This window comes from Herpailurus yagouaroundi, unplaced genomic scaffold (assembly GCF_014898765.1).
Source record: "Herpailurus yagouaroundi ecotype Mexico unplaced genomic scaffold, PumYag 159, whole genome shotgun sequence".
Lineage (NCBI taxonomy): Eukaryota > Metazoa > Chordata > Mammalia > Carnivora > Felidae > Herpailurus > Herpailurus yagouaroundi.
This window is the reverse complement of record NW_024412400.1, coordinates 47,973,149-47,993,683: the sequence shown is the minus strand read 5'-3', so window position 1 is coordinate 47,993,683 and position 20,535 is coordinate 47,973,149. Positions and strand designations below refer to the sequence as shown.

At 41.4% G+C, this 20,535-nt stretch overlaps 1 protein-coding gene and 1 long non-coding RNA gene across 3 annotated transcripts; one reads left to right on the top strand and one right to left on the bottom strand.

Annotated features, from left to right (window-relative positions):
- Positions 1–1,047: 1,047 nt before the first annotated feature.
- On the top strand, positions 1,048–7,463 carry LOC121033864 (uncharacterized). 2 transcript variants are annotated; one of them, XR_005792156.1, is made up of 4 exons: positions 1,048–1,156; positions 1,441–1,589; positions 6,888–7,017; positions 7,357–7,463. It is a non-coding gene; the product is annotated as an uncharacterized LOC121033864 (long non-coding RNA). The 2 variants fall into 2 exon arrangements; XR_005792155.1 differs by having other exon boundaries at positions 6,888–7,074; positions 7,357–7,447.
- Positions 7,464–8,663: 1,200 nt separating this feature from the next.
- Positions 8,664–16,278, bottom strand: RAP2B (RAP2B, member of RAS oncogene family). The gene has a single exon (XM_040480536.1). It carries the CDS (start codon positions 16,155–16,157, stop codon positions 15,606–15,608), a length of 552 nt encoding a protein of 183 aa, XP_040336470.1. The 5' UTR covers positions 16,158–16,278; the 3' UTR covers positions 8,664–15,605.
- Positions 16,279–20,535: the final 4,257 nt, after the last annotated feature.

The window sequence follows — 20,535 nt, the reverse complement described above, 5'->3', positions numbered from 1 at the left end:
TAGTAAAGATTGAGCCATGACAGTAAAACAACTTGGTACACTGATATTAGAAACATCTGATTCTTAGGATTATCAATAATGAAATTAAGTTTGTCCAGTGATGAAGTTACTCTATCTACTTAAGTGCTAGGAAATCGAGCTTGAAAGGCACTTTAAAACTGTAATTTCCCCTAAACCTCCACCCTTAGAGGAAGTAGGAAGAAGAAAATAAATCCTATTAGAGACCTGTTACAGCTTTAGTTTAAACTATCTCTTCTCTCCACTCTACCTTCTCTTTTCTCTTCTTTTCTTTTTTTCTTTTTCTGCTTTGTTTTGTTTTGTTTTGTTTTGAAGCCCAAGAAACCAATTTCAGGAAACTGAGTCAACTGCACTAGAAAACAGCTAGCTTTCTACTGAGTAGGCTTATTGAAGGCATTAACACTTTATTTCAAGAAAGAGATCCCACAATTATTTAGCTTTATTCCACAGAGAGAGAACAACTTTGTGCTATTTCTGAGCACATGGTATCTACACTGAACCAACTTTTCCAGGTAAATCTAAGAATGCAGTATTTAGGGACAAAAGAAACCAGTTGTTCTCCTCAGCATGAAAGCAGTAAATGGTCATCCAAATTACTCAAGAAAGTAATACTGAGTTTTTGTCTTCTTTTAAAGAGTGGATGATTACTCGAAGTTCTAGAGAATCAGAAATAGTTCAAATGGAGCTCCACAGGAAGTAGGAAATAAGGCTCATCATGTCCTACCCATGAGAGTCAGAACAGCTGTTCTTTAATTTGGGGGACTGGATGATGACTGTGACAAGTGAAAGTGCCTAAGATTTAACTGCATTGGAGTCTGAATATTTTCTATACCCGACTTGACAAAATGGGAGAAAGGAGATATTAACTACAGGGAAGAAGAGACTTGGAGACAGAGATATTTCCTCTGTCCTTTGTGTGTAACATCGATTCAGTAGTAGGAAATTAGTGTGTGTGTGTATGTATATGTGAAACAGGTGTCTAAAACATGCTCTCATCTGTTGATAGGCCATTAATCACAATGGGATTAAGCAAATCATCCCTCTAATATCCACAAGGATTCATCCACTGAGGCTGCCCTACCATCTGGCTGCCCTTCCTCTTCCTCATTTCTAGTCCTTCCTCAGTGCTAACCTTCAGGTAATCAAAAGAGTTTTCCTACAAGACTTCATTTAAAGTGAATACAATTAAAAATAGATTTTGAAGTTTTCAGAGGAAGCCGTATTACAATTCAAAATAGATTATCTTCATCCATGCTCAATTTTTCCACATTATCACTTAAAATGCAATTACATGATTTGTGCTGAGGGGTCTGAGTTTTTCTTGTAATCATTCAAGAATGCACAGTAGATTAATTAAATTTGGGGGAGACCTATCCTTATCACCACTCAAAAGGAGATTAATATATTTTCTCTAATTTACAGAATTAGAGAACTTAATCGTGGATTTATGGATAAAGCACTCATGCTTCTGAAATAGAAGTGAATTATCGGCAGTCCAAGAACTCACAGCCGGTGATCTCCATTAATTGTCTCCCAGTACATATTTTAATCCTTTACTCTTAGCCAACATGGTAAGTTTTGTTAGCTCCATAATTGGTCATCTATTAAAGAGGTACTACTTACAGAGTAAAGTGCTTTTGTAATAGAAGACCTTTGTTCTGGGGAACCTCCTATTATCAGGAAGATAATATTAGTAAGTTTTAGAATTGCCTTTTAAAAATGATACTGTGTCTGAAATGTTGATTTTATATACACATCAGATCTTTATACACAAAGTAGAATGCTTGGTGGTTCAAAATTGGGATTGTAGGTGTAAATAACATGGCTGATTTTGGATAAGGAGTCAAAATACAGTATAAACAAGAGCTGGATGAAATATCACCAAATTATCAGTTCTCTACTCCTGTAGTTTTTCTTAGAATCACTGCAAGGTCATGCAGGCATCCTCTTTCAGGGCGTCGGTAGAGACAGTCTGCATTGGAGGTTATGATGAATTGAGACTTGATAACCTGGTTTTATTTCCGTTTTAGCCATTGGCTAACTTTGCTGGTCAAATGATACTTCAGGGCATTAGTATTACCATCTTTAACTTGAAGGGATCGATTCCATCAGTTATTTGCAAGTTGAGAACCTGGACAAACAGCAACAGAATCTCCTGGGAATTTGTTAGAAATGCTATTTCCAAGGCCTTCTATCCTGACTACATTAGAAAGTCTGGATGTGGGTTTTAGCAATATGCCAGCCAAATGATTCTAATGTACTCAAATTGGAGAGTGTTGGATTCTGTGATTTCAAAAGTTTTTCTAGCTGTGAATTAGTAAGTAGAATAACCTATTAAGTCAAAGACTTAATGAGTTAGGTCGAAGACTTGGTCTTTCTTAGCCCCAGAATCTAGAATGCTTCAATGAGTGGATGAATGATTGGGGATATCCTCTCCATAATAAAGTAATCTGTTTTCCCCGGAAATCCCAATTACACCTATGACTATTTTATGGCAAAAGTCATCCTTTTATTATTGCTGCCTTGTTATTACTTTCACTTGTGTATATGTCTTTTCTAAAAAAAATTTTTAATGTTTATTTATTTTTGAGAGAGAGAGAGAGAGAGAGAGAGAGAGAGAGAGAGAGAGAGCACTAGCGGGCGAGGGGCAGAGAGAGAAGGAGACACAGAATCTGAAGCAGGCTCCAGGCTCTGAGTGTCAGCACCAAGCCCAACGTGGGACTTGAACCCATGAACTGCGAGATCATGACCTGAACTGAAATCGAACACTTAACTGACTGAGCCACCCATGCATGCTAATGTCTTATCTTTTCTATAAAGCAGGCACCATTTGGGGCGCCTGGGTGGCGCAGTCGGTTAGGCGTCCGACTTCAGCCAGGTCACGATCTTGCGGTCCGTGAGTTCGAGCCCCGCGTAGGGCTCTGGGCTGATGGCTCAGAACCTGGAGCCTGTTTCCGATTCTGTGTCTCCCTCTCTCTCTGCCCCTCCCCCGTTCATGCTCTGTCTCTCTCTGTCCCAAAAATAAATAAACGTTGAAAAAAAAATTTTTTTTTAAATCTTAAAGGGTAATAAATAAAATTATTTTTAGCATGTTATAGTATGAAAATTCAATTTGCTTCTATTAGTTTGCATATTTCTAGATTCTCTCTCAAATGAATTACTCTTGAAAAGTTTTGAAACTATTGCTTAGAAAGCAATTCCATTCAGTATCGGTTATTCAAAAATAAGTCCAAATAGACCTGAGTTTCAGCAAACTTCTTAGCCTTAGGAAGACACAGAGATGATTAGAGAAAATCCAGGCAAACATGACTGGGGTGAACTCTACTAAGTTTAATAATAAGAGTCTGCCATTCTGAAAAATAAAATTCCAGGTATTCAAATAAAAAGATAAAGCAATTTAAGAAACAAATGTCTAACATAAGAAAAATCCAGTATGTGATTAATAGAAATTCAAATTTTTAGGGCGCCTGGGTGGTGCAGTCGGTTAAGCGTCCGACTTCAGCCAGGTCACGATCTCGCGGTCCGTGAGTTCGAGCCCTGCGTCAGGCTCTGGGCTGATGGCTCAGAGACTGGAGCCTGTTTCCGATTCTGTGTCTCCCTCTCTCTCTGCTCCTCCCCCGTTCATGCTCTGTCTCTCTCTGTCCCAAAAATAAATAAACGTTGAAAAAAAAAAAGAAATTCAAATTTTTAGCTAGTGGTTATCGTATTCTAGAATAATTTATTTGTTTTCAAATGATTCAGAGGTGGGTCCACTAAAAAGTAAGTTTCTTAATTTTACCTTAAATATGATTAAATTTATATATAGTTCGTTGATAATCATATCCACTGCATAAACCAAGGCATACCTGCATTTGGAAACGAATGCAAAGCCGGGCACAGGTTTATAACAAAATACACTAATTTCCCAAAAGTTCTGTCTGGAACTCTTTTGACTTTGCTCCTGACAACTTTACAGACAATTTGAGTCCCATTAACACTATAATAGCATTCTTATTCCAAGCTTTAAGTTTTCAGGGTTAATGAATAAAAGAACAGGCCACACGTTTTCATTCTATAATATATGTCCACAGTTGATGCAGAATTTTTAAGTATTCTACCTTTTCTGGTAATTGTAATCTATTTTTAGCGTTCTAGTCAAACTTACTTCCTTTCCCCTTGTGACTAATTCTTCCTTTCTTCCTTCCTTCCTCCTAACTTCCTTCCTCCCTTCCTCCCTTCCTCCCTTCCTCCCTCCCTCCCTTCCTTCCTTCCTTCAACTAATACTGAGTGTTGAATGCCAGCATCTCTTCTAGGCAGTGGCGATAAAAGAATGAGTCTTTGCCTTTATAGACTTAACTTCTAGTGAAGGAAATCAATGAAATTTAGTATATAAACATATTACATGTATTAAAGGCATAGATGGAATCTTATTCTTGGAACAGTGCTTATTTGGTGCTCCATATGTAATTGACTACATGAATGCATTCTTCACGGTTTACAGGTAGCGAAAATAAAATAACTACTTAAATATATATTTCACTTCATCATCTTATATAATACAGTATTCTAACTATGTTTTCTGATAATTATTTTTTGAGACTCTACATTCAAGATCTATAATATCAGTTAAAAAACTTCATTCATGTGCACTACACATCATGAATTTAAATGTGTATTTTAATATAATTTCTTTTCACGATTCAAAATGTAAAATATTATGGTTGAAATCCTAAGTAAATCTTCCTTCTATTACTTAGCAATCTTCCTGTTCTCAATCTGCAGATTCTACAAACACAGCATCAATCTCCACCTTCCTCCACCTTCTATTTCTGGAAACCACACACTTAATCTAAAGAAAGATGAAAGTTAATTAGAGTTATATTGCATATATTAACCATGGCATGAATCAGGGAGTTATATAAGAGAGTAAATTATGGTTGCTATAGGAACTATGATTTAGTATTTTGGGCAAAAGCTTTAGCTCTAATCAGGTCAACTATATTTTAAAGAATAATACCAAGAGAAAAATACTCTGAAAGATCAATTTTTAAAATAGCAAGCTTACAGATAGTTTATTTTTGTTCTAAAATGCATATAAAGAATAGCCAAGAAAATACGTGTTTCACAAATTGAATAAGGAAATGAAATTTCAGTTGCACTGGTATGGACAATAATCATAAAATTCGCTCACTTTCTCTACTATATTCCTTATTTGATTATTTTGATAGAATGTCCTACTGCTTAGTGAAGCCAGACTCTATACAAAGTTTGTATGCTGATAGTAGAAATGTAAAAATCAGGTTCCGGGTATGTAATACTTTAAACAACATTTTGAATTAATTGCAGACAACAAAATCTGTTCAGATTCTCTGGCAAATGAAAGACTGTGTGTTTAATAGTCAAAATGAGCCACACTTGGGAAGTAAGGGGAAAAAAAGAATTTGGATGGTCGGAAAATTTTTGTAATGTAAAAACTAGCAATTCTCACTGTTTGGCACTATGATATCATGCTGAAAAATTTTCATCATAGAGTTTTTAAATTGCATTTTAAAATGACTAAACAGAAATACTTTCTAGGAAGCCAACATTTTGTTTATTTATTTCTAGTGTGCTATTACTCTATACAGCATCCAAAATTGTTAACAGCAAAATGGCACTATAGTCCCACTGTGCATGCATTTTTGATGCTTCCCTATAGGCTAGTACAAATCAATTATGTTACTTGTAATTCAGAGGGCAAATATTTTGCCAACATCACCACCGCCATGATAAATCCAAACAACTACTGTATGACTTTTGGGTAATTCCATTCATGCTTTTTTTTCTATTCATAAATGATACTTCTTTGAGGAAAAGGTTAAAAAGAAAAGTTGTTGGTAATTTGCTACAAAATGTAAACTAGAGAGCCTTCATGATAGTACTTTAATAATTACTACTTTTTTTTTTCAAACAGTAGTCAAATGGTAATTAATCAAAGAAAAGGGAGAATTTCCTTTCCACGGAAAGCATCGCATTGGAAAATCATTCTAAGCTACAAAAGGTAAACACAAATAATGACATTGCAAAAAGATCCTATACAATTAATTTATGTGTTTAAATTTATGAACACATATATTTTCTTGGCTACTGGCTATAATGCTTCATAACTGAATATTTCTATCATTATAAACTTTTTAATTAGACAGAAAACGTAACACTCCGCAAAGCCAATAAAAGCTGGAGATAAGAAAAAAAAATGTTGCAGAACAGCACAGATGATTATAAAAGAGGAAAACCAAGTATAAGAAAAACAGGAAATTTAGATAAACCAATTCTGTTCTCTCTATCTAAATTGTGATCACATTGCCAATTAAATCTGATGTTTCCGTTTTCGACTTAATACAAAGATACTACAGAGAATGAAGGATTTCTGTTAACACCATTCGTTCTAATACAAGATTATTCCTAAATTTGGGAAGCAAGTTTGTAAAGCATCCAAATCACTCATCCACTCTCACCAAACAGTACTTTATTGTACAGAATTATTTCATTTACTGCCTACCTTTCTTACGGAGCCCCTTCTGGCTGCTTGGAGCCTTTTGATGGGCTTGGAGATTGTTCTCGCTCAGTGACAAAACTGTTATGTCTCCTACTTACTAGGGATGTTAGGTTTCCAAGTGTGCCCGCTATGAAATGGAGAATCACAGTTGTCCCACCAGGTAGGGTGTCTAATTGGCTGGCTGCTTAAAGTTTTTAGGGGTATATTGCACAGGTTTGAAAATACCTATTTGACTTAAAACTTAAGAACAAAAACAACCATGTCTGGTTCAGAGTTAATCAAATATCCGTGGTCACTGAGTTAATTCCACATTAATGAACTTGCTGACAGGATACTTAACGCTGTGTTTCAGGGTTTGGCAGCCAAAGCATATGTGCTGGCTTGAGACTCCAGATTCCAGAGGCACTTCATTACAAAGCAATCACCACTGCCTTTGCTGTCTCCTTCCTGACAGCCCGGCTAAGGGGTTTGGACACAAGTAGGTGTGTGCAGTTAACCAGCAGGAGTCCACCCTGGACACACGGTCATTTATTCTGAAGGTAGCTAAGAAAAAGGAAGGAAGGAAAGGGAGGGGGGGAGGGAGGGAGGGAGGGAGGAATAGTAAGGCAAAATAAAGAGGGACAGGATGCATAAAACACATCCTTTCTCCCCCAAAGTGAGGAGTCCAGATGTTGAATAGGGGCCTGGATAAACAGGGAAGAGATTGTGAGGTGAAGTGGAGGAAGCTGAGTAAGGCTGAAAACCTCCCAGATGTCTCCCGATGGAGGTTTAAGGGACCCCAAACAAAACTAAAACACTGTTGCCCTTGATCTCCCTTTCAGGATTCCTCCTATACATCCAGGTTCCTCTACTTAGTTGTCAGCATGCCCTGAGATGCTCTCTGACCATCCAAGTTTATCACCCCATCCAGAGCAAACCTTCCTTCCAGGTAAGTAAAATGCCCGATAAATCTTAATCCCTGAATACTGTGTTTGTCTCTTTCATATGGATTTAATGAGCTGATCAAAGTGATTATTCCCCCCCCCTTTTTTTTAATCTTGGATTTCACAATAGTTTTTTGGAGTAAGGAAAGTCTTCTAAGTTTACTATAGGTCCAACCTTTCTCTCCTCTGATTTATGCCTGCCTCCTCCATTTTTACGTGGACAAATCCAGAGCAATGGTTCTCAACCAGGGGCTTTTATGCCCCTGGCCCCAACGAATGATTTGGCGATGTTTGCAGATTATTTTTGTCACAGCTGGGTTGCGGGGGTTATACTGGCATCTAGTGGGTAGAGGCCGGGATGCTGCTAAACATTCTAACATGCACAGGACAGCAGCCCTCCACAGAAAGAGTTATCAAGCCCAAAGCGTTAATAGTCCTGAGGTTGAGAAACCCTGAGTTAGAGTCAAATTTATTACAGTAGCATTACCACTCCATCCCATAGACTTCTTCACCCTTGGCTAGTAGCAGAACTAAGCCTCAGTAAATCCTGAGTCACAATGAATCACAAATTTGAACAGGAGGAAATGCTCTGTACTGGAGGCAGGCAGGAGTGCGGGTGTGATGTGGAACACTTCCATATCAGCCTGCCCTGCGGTTGATTCCCCTCTCAGCTCCATCACACTCTCCTGCCTTAACGTCAAGGGTACCAAACCACTTGCTGAAGGCTACCAAAATGACTGAGGAAAATATTTTATCACCCTTCCCACTATTTATGCTTCCTCAATAATAAAATAAGTGCTGGTTTATACAAAAATGTAGGAAAAAGTCTTGTTCTTTGGGTTAGGTTTTTGTTTATTGTTGTCCCTGCCTTTCAAGGTAAAAGATTCCCTTTAAATAAGAGAATGCATTTGGGTTCTCATCTTTTGACCTCTGCCCAACAGTGACGAAGAAGAGATAGTCTGGAAATATTTTTAGGCAGTCCCAAGTACCTTAAAATGAACATTCCCATGACTGAGTGCATTTTTTAAAAAAACTTCCTTCATTAGTTTTTAAAACGAAACACAGGCTCTATACCCAAACCTGAAGGTAATGTCTGTTTAGTGGGCAGTTTTTTCTAACTCGTTGGATCTGTTTCAGTCTGGACTACATAGTGTGCAAGACTTCTCTCTTTACACTATTACACAGAAAACACATTTATATAGTCATTAGGTAATCAGTTCTTAGATTTTTTATATCAATTGATACAGATTACATTTGTGACAGAGAAAACCATTTGCACGAATCACATGTGGATGAATGGAATGGCATACACAAAGAAAAGCAGCAAGTAACTATGATGAAGTAAAGCTAAGATAGCCAAATTCAGAGTGAAGAACTCCAAACTCAAGCCTTTTTCTACTAGATCTACTATAGATCATCTATAGATGATGTTGAAATCAAACTTAGAAATATACTTCTGCAGTTCCCTTACCCGCTTACAATGGATGTAGAATGAAAAACTGTCTAAAATATATTTTAAAACATATTTTGTTGACATGTATGTTCATATAGAATTATGCTAGTACAGATTTCCTTGGAGGCTCTTTTCTTGAATGAGATATAATTCAATATAAGGTTAGTCTTTGAAGAGAATGTTTAAAAATATTATATTAAAATGTATAATATTAAGGAACATTAAAATATTCTGAGTTCATGACTAAAACCAAATTTTGAAACGTTTTACAAATGGCCAGATGTAAAATATTAAGACCTTTGCTTTAGCTATAAAACTATAAGTAATAAATTTGCATCTCGTAAGCGGTCCTATAATCAGATTAAAAAAATACGCAGTGAAGTACCTTCAGATGAACTATTCTGCTCTCTGTAATTCTCTAAATTTCCACATTTGAAAAAGTATCTTGTTAATTCAGGAGATAGTCTACATAAAACAGTCACTAGAAATCATCTTGCAAACTGCAGGAGGTTAATAGTTACAACTCGCTTCAATTTATATGATTTTACAATAATTGCTATTATTGTCACCTCTTACAGCTTGTTGCCCAACACTTCCTTCTCAGAGTTGATTACCTTCTTCCAATAAGTACCAAAGACGTGAGAACAAGAGCTTTTGTAGAAAATCACTATACTCTTAGCAAACTTAAAGCATCAGCTTAATTCTTTGGCACACATTTTTAGATTATCTCCTACAAAAGAGATACCCTACCCTGAATCTTCTTCTCATGAAGAACACCAAAAGACTGTGTGCCAACAATTTCTTCTTTCTGTAAAGAAAATAATTTCAATTGTATTTTCTGTTTTTGTGTGCTCATTTAATTTTTTTTGACAAACAGTAACAACGAATCTCATGTCTTTTGTTCCATTTTTCTTTCTTCCCTTTGACATGAAAATATGGAAGCAAACTGATCTATTTCTAAATGTTCAAATTTAGCTAACCTCAAAACGGAAGTTGGAAACGATGCACAAAATTACAGAGTTCCACATGCAACAAAACAACTATTAGTTACTCAAACCTCATGGGATTCATTTTTATTTGCAATATCCATATATCCTTTAAAGGAAAGTTCCAATTCTCAACAAATTTGCCTATTCTCTTGCCTGCCAGACAGACTCACAGTATTATATTATAATTGATGGCATGTGGAGCTGAACTTCTGCATATACTCCTATTGTTTAATATATGCTATTTTCACAGCTGGCCGTGATAAAAGGACTATGTTGCTCTTTTGCCTGGCTCCCTCCTATTTAAGCATTAGTCCTTACACCACAGCTAATGGTATGTGCTCAATAAATACTTGTTGAATAATGAATAAATCAGTTGCAGCTATGTTTACAAACTTCCACTGCAAAGATATTTTTAACAATCAAGAAATAATCTCAGGCCTTTTTTGCTCACCAGCATTCTGAAGGCATCACTAATCTTTCTCTTTTCTGTTAAAAAAAGCAATGTTTTTGTCACATTTGCGCCATTGCCACAAATAAACCAACTAAACATATTCAAACCCCTGATAAACATAGCCACATATAATTTTGTCAGATGATTTACTTCAAAAATGTGAGTTTAGTCAGTGGGACGAAAAAGCACATACTTTCTATTCTCCTATTCTGAGAAAATATTTCCTCAAAGGTGTCTGTTTAAAACCAAAGGAAGTCTACAAATAACTCCCCCCTCCAATTTACAAACCAGATTAACAGGTCACGGTTCCAAAAGATTAGGATGCATAAGAAAACAAGATGCATGGCAGTTTATGGTATATGCTGTCCCAGAATGAATAACTGCAACTCTAGGACAATGAACCAACAGATTCCTGGAAAGTCCATCTAAGAAACTGAGTGCACGTATTTACGTACAAGCATACAGACACATACATGTGCTCACCACGACACGAAGACTTAAATTCTCTAGTATTTCTTTCACTTTTTCTTTTTAGAATCCTTGCTAAGATATGTGGAAAGTGAAAAGCCTTGGTTTTTAATCTTGAAACAAAGAGACAACAAATAGACATTCTTTTCAGTATTTTCGAGGGGAAGAAAAATTGATTCTGATTACTGAGGCCATGCCCCTATTCTTATTACCTTCTTGTTTTAGGCAACTTCTGAGGTTAGCACTGAAAACCACAGCCAAATTGTTTACGTAATAACATGAAAATGGTCACACACTCTATCTGCATTGTGGTTATACCATTCCACACTCCACAATTTAACAGTCTGACTGTAAATGGTCTATGCCCTCTTCAGCTATGAGTTTCAGTCAAGATTATTCTGTGACTTTATGGTAGGCAGCTCTCTAAAATGTATGACCTGGGTCTCTGTCCCTAAATGTCTACATGGCTCTTGATGTTGCACTCATTTGGAATTTGGACTAGTTTATTGGTTTTCAAAGTGTGGTCCCTGGAACAGCAATATTAGCATCACCTAGAAACTTGTTAGAAATGAAAATTAGGAGATTATATTGAAACATACTAAATAAGAAACTAGAAGAAAGACCCAACAATACCTGTTTTAACCTCCGGGTGATTCTGATATGCAGTCAAGTTTAAAAACCTCTGGACTGGATGGATAGTCCTGAAGCCTTCTCAAACCATCATAATCCATTGTTATTAAATATGTTTTCTGGAACTAGTACCATGTTCAATCAAATGCACTCAATTATTCCTAGCGGTCTGAGTAAAATAGTGTAATAAAAAATAGCACATTCTACTAGTAGTATTTAAAAATTTGCTACATTTTCACAAGGACATTTGTATTAGCAAGTTTTTCCCAATTAACTGACAGTGGTGATCTCTAAATTAAGTCTTTGTTTATTTTATAAGTACATGGTTCATTCCAGCTATTGTAAAAATGAATACACACTTTGTGATAGTGGAGGTCCAGGCATTTTGCAACTATTTCTCAAGACCAGCTGCTACAAGCAGTGTTCTCTCACTTTCCCATCCTACTGGGAGGAATACTGAACTATAACTCAAAAGGCACACTAATATGTTGGTGAAAACACTTTTGAAACTACCAGAAAAGGCAAAAAAAAAAAATGAAGCATTTTAGGGTCCCCTCCTAGAGAAAGGTTAAAAGTGCACAGTCTCACAGATTTAAAGAATTCTAACCCCAAAGTGATCTGATCCTAAAACATTGATTCAATTAAGTCTATTTCTACAGTTAACAACATGGAAAATTGTTTTACTTAGGAACCGTAACTCCCAAACATGACAATGTTAGACTTCTGATGATGCCTTCAACTTTTCTAAGACTATTACCAAGGAAGGACAAAAATAATACTTTGAAATGATATAAAGCTTGGATGACAGGGGCCAAAAGGAAAAGCTGTTAAAAAGCAGCAGGGGTCAAGTTTAAAAAGTTAACTTTTGCTCTCCAAGATAAAGGTTCCTTTCTCACCCAGTTTCTCTTGGGCAGGTGATGGCCTCACAGCAAGCTCCCTCATTTCCTTGAACACTCTCAAGGCTGCCCAACTTTTCCATGGAAACAAATGCTCTTATCTTTTCACACCATACTACTACAAGGGGTTCTTGGTAGCCAAATAAACCGACATATTCTTTAAAACAATGCCCCCAATGTCTCCCGATTTTGTCAAGAAAATAATGGAAGAAGCTACAAAACTCAGAACTACTACTTTTCTGCTCCAGGCACACACAAAATTGCTTTCATTGAGAATCCAAAAAGCATTTATTTTACAGTACTCAGTAAAAGCATATTAAAATCTTCTGCCCTGGCATCTTAGACTTATAAAGAATTTAGTCATGCAAGTGACTAAATCCTGTGTGAAGATGATTAATGCACCCAGCAAGCTAATTCATTCCCCAACTTCCATGTTCAAATATTCCCTTTCAGGACTATATACATGTCTTAAGTTAGTTAGATAGTTGGCAGCACTTTATGTCAAAAGGCTTCTAAAAAACAAAACAAAACAAAAAGAAACAGTCACCAAATGCCTTTAAAAAATTCCTTCACATAGTGTTTGGTATATGTCTTCAGAAATCTCAACACTTTAGACCTATCGAAGAACTAAATTTACTCAAATGCAAGACTTAATATTTGCAATACATAAATTTGAGTTGCTTCCCTTTTCTATTTACAGTATACATACTGCCTTCCAACTGAGTCTGATTCTAAACTTATGGGAGATCATAAGAATGAAAAAAAAAATGGCCACAGGACCATCACAGGCAAACTCTCTATTCCTCTTCCACTCTGGAAGAGTGAGTGAGAGGTCACCTGGTCAAGGGCACATTTTAAGGCAAGATGTTAGTACAGCTTTATAAATGCCTGTGGCTTCCCCAACAGTATAAATCTGTCAAAAGACCCTTCAGAAGACTTCAGCTACACTTCACACAGCAAAGATGTATAATGTGCTCTTGATATATAGTTCTATATCTTTTATTCTTTAGAAGTTATATTAGTAAAGCGGCCTTTAATTAAAACAAAACTCGAGTCAGAAACTCACACTGCCTCCTACTGTTAGAAAATGTCACCAGGTCAAAATGGTACACAAATTGCAGTTTAATGAGTAAGGGGTTTGTCTTAGTTTTTCTTTCTCTTCTTTTTTAATCTAATGATCTATTTTCAAATCAAAACCTTAAGTGTTGAGATACCGTCTACAACCCATACAGATGTACTGCAGAAAACACTACTGGGTGCGACTTCAGAATGGGAAGTCCTCTTCCTCAAACGTGTTTTTGACTTGGTATGTGATGTAATCAAACAAAACATTAAAGAAGAAGAGAAGAAAAGGAGAAAAAGGAAAAAAAAGTTAAAAGCGCTAAAGAAGAAAAGGAGAAGAAAGAAAAGTTAAAGGCGCTACCCTGCCTGGTCAGGTGGATGGTGACTTCACCAAATCTAAGGCAGTATTAGCAGCCGGTTTCTCCCCTTCCCTACTATAGTGAGGTAAACTGCACCATGTCAGCAGAACAGACGCAATATCCTGCTTATATTATAGTAAATGGTAATGGCCATACCCCCAGGGCTTCCTAGACCTTTATGATTTTTCCCATATTTAAGGAGTTGGGAATAATGTCACCCAACTTGTCACTGAGATACTTCCATGGGGTGGGGGTGGGGGGGGGACATCATGCACCTGCCCCTATCCACCTCGGCCACGATCCTCTATTAAATCACTGAATGTGAAACACAGAAACACAAACAATAGTTTTGGGTTTGTTTCTTTAGAAATGACATTTGTATTAAAAGTCTTAAAACGAAGAGACAATGATTAAACGCCGTGTCTGGAATTAAAAATTACAATTACTTGGAATTCTCTTGGTACATCACAACAGTAAATTTTGCTCTTTGCTTCTGGAGGAACACTCTAGAACAGATAACCAAAATTTTTTTTAAAAAAATAATATAAAAGGGGAGCTAAATACCTGAACATTTGAACAAAATGAAGCAAAATTAAAACAAAAAAAAAAAGGAAAGAAAAAAAAACATTGTAAGACATGGAAATTACATTTTAAAGGCTGGAAATACTAAAATTCACCAAACAACAGGCCCTATTGTCCTGGCTCCTTCAGGAAGATTACAGAAAGGAAACTGGGAAGTGGTTTGGGGAATAGCAGATTCTGGGACATGGTGGGGAGTTCACAGGTTGGCACCGGCTGGAACAGCTGAGTTTTGAAGGCACTCTGCAGACACAGGGGTGCTGGGGGCCCTGAATCACATTTTTGAAGTCTTTGTACTGTATTTTAAAGAGCTAGTCATCAAAACCTGTCACTGCCAACCAAAAAGAACAAAAGGCTAAACTTAAACACACACACACACACACACACACACACACACACACAATAGTACACACAAAAAATGTGCAGATCTGTAACATTTTTTTTCACAGCTGATTAAAAAAAAAATACTACCGTTCTCCCCCAGACTCCCCTTTGATACAGTAGGTAAACAAAATAGATTTTTTTTCCACAAATATCAGCAGACACTTTCTGGCACCCCACACTGTATTGGCATCAGTGTTTACAGTCCCAGTTCAGATGTGCATACTTCAGATTGGATACACTGTAACAAGAATCCAACTTTGCATAGACATCCTTAGAATCACAATCAGTCACAGGGTTGCCCTTCCAAGCTGGCAGAAAAGGAACCCGATCTTAATTTCCAGCTACTCCTGGAAAACAAGGAAAAAAAACAAAAGTTTCTTCCCTTCCTCCTGCTCCTTCATTTGGTTCTCCCGGACTTCCTTCCATGTATTTAAAACTTGGAACTAGAAAAGGGCTGTTGGAAGAAAAAAAAAAAAAATCCCCCCTCCCTTTCCACCTTCTCCCCGTCCTCTTCCTCCCCACCCCATTTTTTTCCAGGCTGAAACTTTCGCTTGCCGGTGTCAAGCTGCCAATAATACAGAGCCCTAACGGCTATTTAAACGGGGGAAATATGCGTCAACCAAAATCAATGAGAAACGTACATGCTGCCAAGAGCCACATTTCCACCGGGTCTCGGATGGTGAGGACAGGACACCCCTTCGGACACAGGGCGGAGGCAGGGGACGCCGGCCGTAGAGGCCAGCCGGGCTCCCGGGACACCCCGGCCAATGCAAAGTCGTCTCCAATCTCAAAGCAAGAAGAGGAATCACATTTAGAGTCGGGTGCGTTTGGCTTTTGTGCGCAGAGCGCGGCCGGCGCGCGGCAGCCGCGGGCGCCTCAGAGGATCACGCAGGCCGAGCAGCAGCCCTCGTCGCCGTTGGGCTGCGCCGCGTAGTTCATCTGCCGCACGATCTCGGCGAACAGCTCGTCCACAGAGGCTTTGTTTTTGGCCGACGTCTCCATGAAGGGGCAGCTCCACTCCTCGGCCAGGGCCTTGCCCTCGCCGTACGAGACCTCTCGCTCGCCCTCCAGGTCCACCTTGTTGCCCACTAGGATCATGGGCACACGCTCGTACCGCTTCACGCGGATGATCTGGTCCCGCATGGGCTTGATGTCCTGGAAGCTCTGCTGGTTGACGAGGCTGTAGACGAGGATGAAGCCCTGGCCGTTCTTGATGTACAGGTCCCGCATGGACGCGAACTGCTCCGTGCCCGCCGTGTCCAGGATCTCCAGCACCGACGGCGACGAGTCCACCTCAATCTCCTTGCGGTAGAAGTCCTCGATGGTGGGGTCGTACTTCTCGATGAAGGAGCCCGTCACGAACTGCACGGTGAGCGCCGACTTGCCCACGCCGCCCGAGCCCAGCACCACCACTTTGTACTCTCTCATGGCTCCGTCGGCGCTCTGGCCGCGCCTGCCGCGGCCCCGTCGGGGCTGCGCGCGGGGGAAAGCCTGGGCTCGGCTGCTGGACTTCTCCTCTTCCTCGGCTCTGCAGGAAAAAGCTACAAGAGCGTGGCTTGGGAGCGCCAGGCTCAGAATTCACCAAACGGGGGGCCGGGAGCCGGCCGGCGAAGGCGGCGGCGCGTCCCTGGGGCGCGGGTCCGGGGCCCCGCAGCAGCCCGCGGCGGCAGCGGCAGCCTTGGCGGCGGACCGGGAGGACAATGCCGGCAGCCCGTGCGAGGCGATGGTTGCAGTTCCTCGCCGCGGCCGCCCGGGAGGGCCAAGAGGCGGTGGCGGCGGGCTGCGGAGGTGGCTGCTAATTGCGCGCCGGACCGGGACGCGCGTGGCATGAGTCCCCGTAGAGCGTGCGCCCACCGCCGCGGCCCATCGCGCTCTCTCCCGCAGCCTCCGCGGGGCGAGGGCTTCCTACTCGCCGCGCGCAGCCCGGCCCTCCCCGCCCCGGCGAGCATGCCCAGTGCGCCGGCGGCCGCGCCAGCCGGATCCGCCTCTCCGGGTTTTCCTGCGGGCCCGGCGGGGGCGGAGTTGTGGGTGGGGCTAGCGATTTGAGTCTGCCGGAGCGGACGGCGAGGCTCCGGTCCAGGAGCTGGCTGAGAGATGTGTGGGAGTGTGTAGGTGTTGCGGGGTGAGGTGCTGGGAAGGCTCAGGTGAGAAGACGAAAGTGTGGGAGGATAGGTGCGTGCATAAGGGCGGCGCGAGAGGCGTGTGGGCGCGGTGGGCCACCTCGGGAATGGGGTGCGCCGTGCTCTTGCCCACTCCCGTTATCAAAAGCTCATGGACTGCGCTCTCCGAGGCCCCAGAGGCTGTGCGTCTCAGGGCCGGAAAGCCAAAGGGCATTTGGGTAGGAGAGTGAAGGGCGGAGCATTTTCCTCCACCCAAGGCACAGCTTGTCCTAAACCCTTCGCCTCTGAAGCACTACTCGGCCTTCCTCTGGCCACTCCTCTGCGCTTCATCTCCCGGACAAAGAAGACGGGAACTCTAGGCTGGAAATGCTGTCCCAACAGGGAAAGGATACGCCTCTCGCGACCGGAGCCCTAGCGGGCTGGGACTTGGCGGGTCCCACCCACGTTCCCACTCGGCTGGGGCGGAAACCCGGAGGTCGGACCGAAACCCGATCCCAAAAGTGGCGGCGCCCGAAGCTAGTCAGGGCATGCTCAGTGGGCAGAACAGGTTTTCGGGCTTAGAAATAGGAAGCTTTTGCACCACACACCCACACTCCAGCTCAAATTACCTCTCCGAGACTCGGGACCCATTGGTTCCGGGGCGCAAATCTCACACCCCTAGCTGTTCCTCCATTGGCTGCCGCCAAGGTTTTACCAGTTTGGGTTGCTTCATTGGCTAAAAAGTAGTCTAGGCTGGTGATTGGTTATTTATAGAGATTGAGTTGAGAGGCGGAGGCACAGCTGTTCTTTCTCTGCTGCTCCTCCGCCCTCTTCCTCCCACTTCCCCAACCTAGTCGTTTTGAAGCTCTGAGTGAAAAAATAAGAGGAATTTAGGCGGAGAGCTCAGAGCTAAATATAGTTCTTTGTTGGTGTTTTCGAGAGAGTCTGACTTCTCGATGTCCAGTCACGACCGTCCCTTAAGGGAGGAGAAAAGTCTGGTCACAGTTCTTGGTCCACAAGCAAAGGCAAAGTTTGCAAGTGTTTTGCAGGCAGGGAAGTGGGGGCACTAGGTGTGGAAATGGGCTTCTTTGAGTTGGTGTCACCGGGAGGGGTGGGGCAATGCCCGGGCTTGCCCTTATAAAACATCTTCGTTTTGGGCGGGCGGTGTGCAAATCTGGCTGGGCTCGCACTGACGGGAGGTGAGCGGGAGATGTCTCGACTTGCTCTGAGTCTCCCTCTTTGCTCGCGGAGGAGAGATGTCAAGACCTGTCAGAAGACTCAGCGAAGTTTGCGTGAGCGCCAAAGTGAAGCGGGTAGGAGGGGGCTGAGCTGCGTCAACCCCTGCTCCGGGCCCTGCTTTTTTTTTTTTTTTTTTTTTTTTTAACCCGGTGCCACTTCCCACTGGTGTAACCCTGCGCATCAGACGGACGAAGCAGGCTGTGTGCTAAGGCTTGGTTTCAGTTCCTTAGTCTCGCAGTGACTCACGGCCACGTTTTCGAGTTAACGTTACCCGAGCTCCTTGGCTGTAGCTCACAACGTGCAGCGTCTGCTGCCTGAAGTCCCCTGCCTCCGGATCCGGCGGGACGTGGGCGGCAGCCGAAGCGTTGGGTGGGGTGGGTGGTGCCTGCTCTGCCCCTGGCCCCCACTGTTGAGTGGAGAGCACGGTTTAACCTTGATAATCGGAGAGCCTGGATGTAAGTATGCTTATGTAATTCTCCAGAAAAAACTCTCAGAGGCACATTCACCTAATGCAGCTGAAGAGAACCGCCCTCCCCCCCCCCCCCCCCCGCAACATGTACCCAACATTTAACGTCTGCCAGAGGTTTTACAGGTCTCGTATACTCTACATAATAATTATTATGTCTATTGTAAAGGTAAGGACACCGAGGTCCTAGGATGTTCAGTAACTTGACTGCAATGTCACAGCTCGTGAGTGGCCAAGCTAGGATCCCAACCCAGGTGTGCAGCTGCAGAACTTGGTTTGTAACTACTAGGCCATATGACCTTCTCACAAGAAAGATCTCGGAGTTTACACTTTCTTAGGTTCAATCTTAAGGTAGTGTGATCAGACTGTCTTGTAGACCCAAGCAAGAGGGACCTCTGCCCACAGCCCTGTGGTTCTCTAGTAATGCCTCCTCCCACGGGGTCAAGGAGCTTGCACCCTCTTCTAGACCATGCTCCAGGGAGTCAGAATTCTGGAATCCCTTGGCCAAATAGTACCAAACCCTCCTCCAGGATTTGTTTGGGCCTTTGAACTCTGTCTTGTGTCCAGGAATGGCTCTTTGTTTGGGTGTGGACAGTGCTTGGACCTGGGGCTGAGGTGTGCACTCCCAGGCACTTTGGGCCCCTACTGGGTGCAGGAAGGGGGCTCAGTGGAGTCAGTTTTCCTTCCCTGTCACTTTCCAGGAAATCATGAGTCACACCTGGCCATCCAGGTCCCTGTAAAGAAGTGTTTGTCAGGGTGAGAGCAGAGATTACATTTTGTTAACAGTTCATTATCTTGATTTATAACTTAAATACATAGATTAAATGCTATGTGGGCCTCTCTTTGTCCTCTTGCCCACAGATATGATATAGTAGAGCATGATATAGTAGAAAATACTTTGTCTACAGGTCTGAGGTCTAATCTCAAGAATTGGTTATCAATTATTACCTGGGACCTTGGGCAGATCCCTTGAGCTCTACTGGCTTAAGTTTCCCTGTCTATAAAATGATGATAAAATATGCCCTACCCGCCTAGCTACACATGGAACCTTGGAGACAAACAAATGACCAGACCTCTCGTTTTGCATCAGAGAGAACTGAGCAGAATTAGAACCCTGGTGTCCTGGCTGCCCTTTACATGGTGCCAGATTGTCATCAGGGATAATAATTAACAGATAATGGATGGAAACATGCTTTTAAAGCTGCAGTGTCCCATAAATACATGGCAATTACTACCCTGCCCTGGGTAGCCTGACAGCCCCATCTAGAAGAATCTGGAAAACCACATCCTCAGGACTTTAGGTAGCCTTGTGGACGGGTATTATTGAATCTTGGCCGCCCCTCCAGTACCAGAAAGTTGCCATAATTCAAATAATTTCTATTAGAGATTCTTCAATAGTGATTTTTATTACATTCAGATGATCTCCACAGAAAGATTTGCACTAGGGTTTTAGGATTCAAAATGAAGTAAGGATATTGCTGATGCACACATTTTTAAGGCTGGTCACTTCCTCCTATGAAATTTAGATGTCTTGACCTCACAGCATGAATCATTATCTATCTTGTACCATAATTGTTTACATGTTTGTGTCTTGTCACCCAGCACCATGTGAATTCCTTGAGGGCAGAGTCCATATCAGGCTTAACTTTGGAGCCACCTGTGTCTATATAGGCACCCGATACAGTGCCTATATAGGAGTCCCTCAATAAGTATTGATGAATATATGAATTACATTTTATTCCTTTTCCAGACTCCACTTGTAGTAAAAGATTATTTTAATCTTTGGTGAGATGTAATGCTTCCTAGAGCCTTAGAAAAATGTATACTAATGTTTTAGTCTCTCTGAGTCATAACAATGACTTTTTAAAAATAGTTTTTAAAATGTTTATTTCTGAGAGAGAGAGAGAGAGAGAGAGAGAGACAGAGTGTGAGTGGGGGAGGGGCAGAGAAAGAGGGAGACACAGAATCTTAAGCAGGCTCCAGGCTTTGAACTGTCAGCACA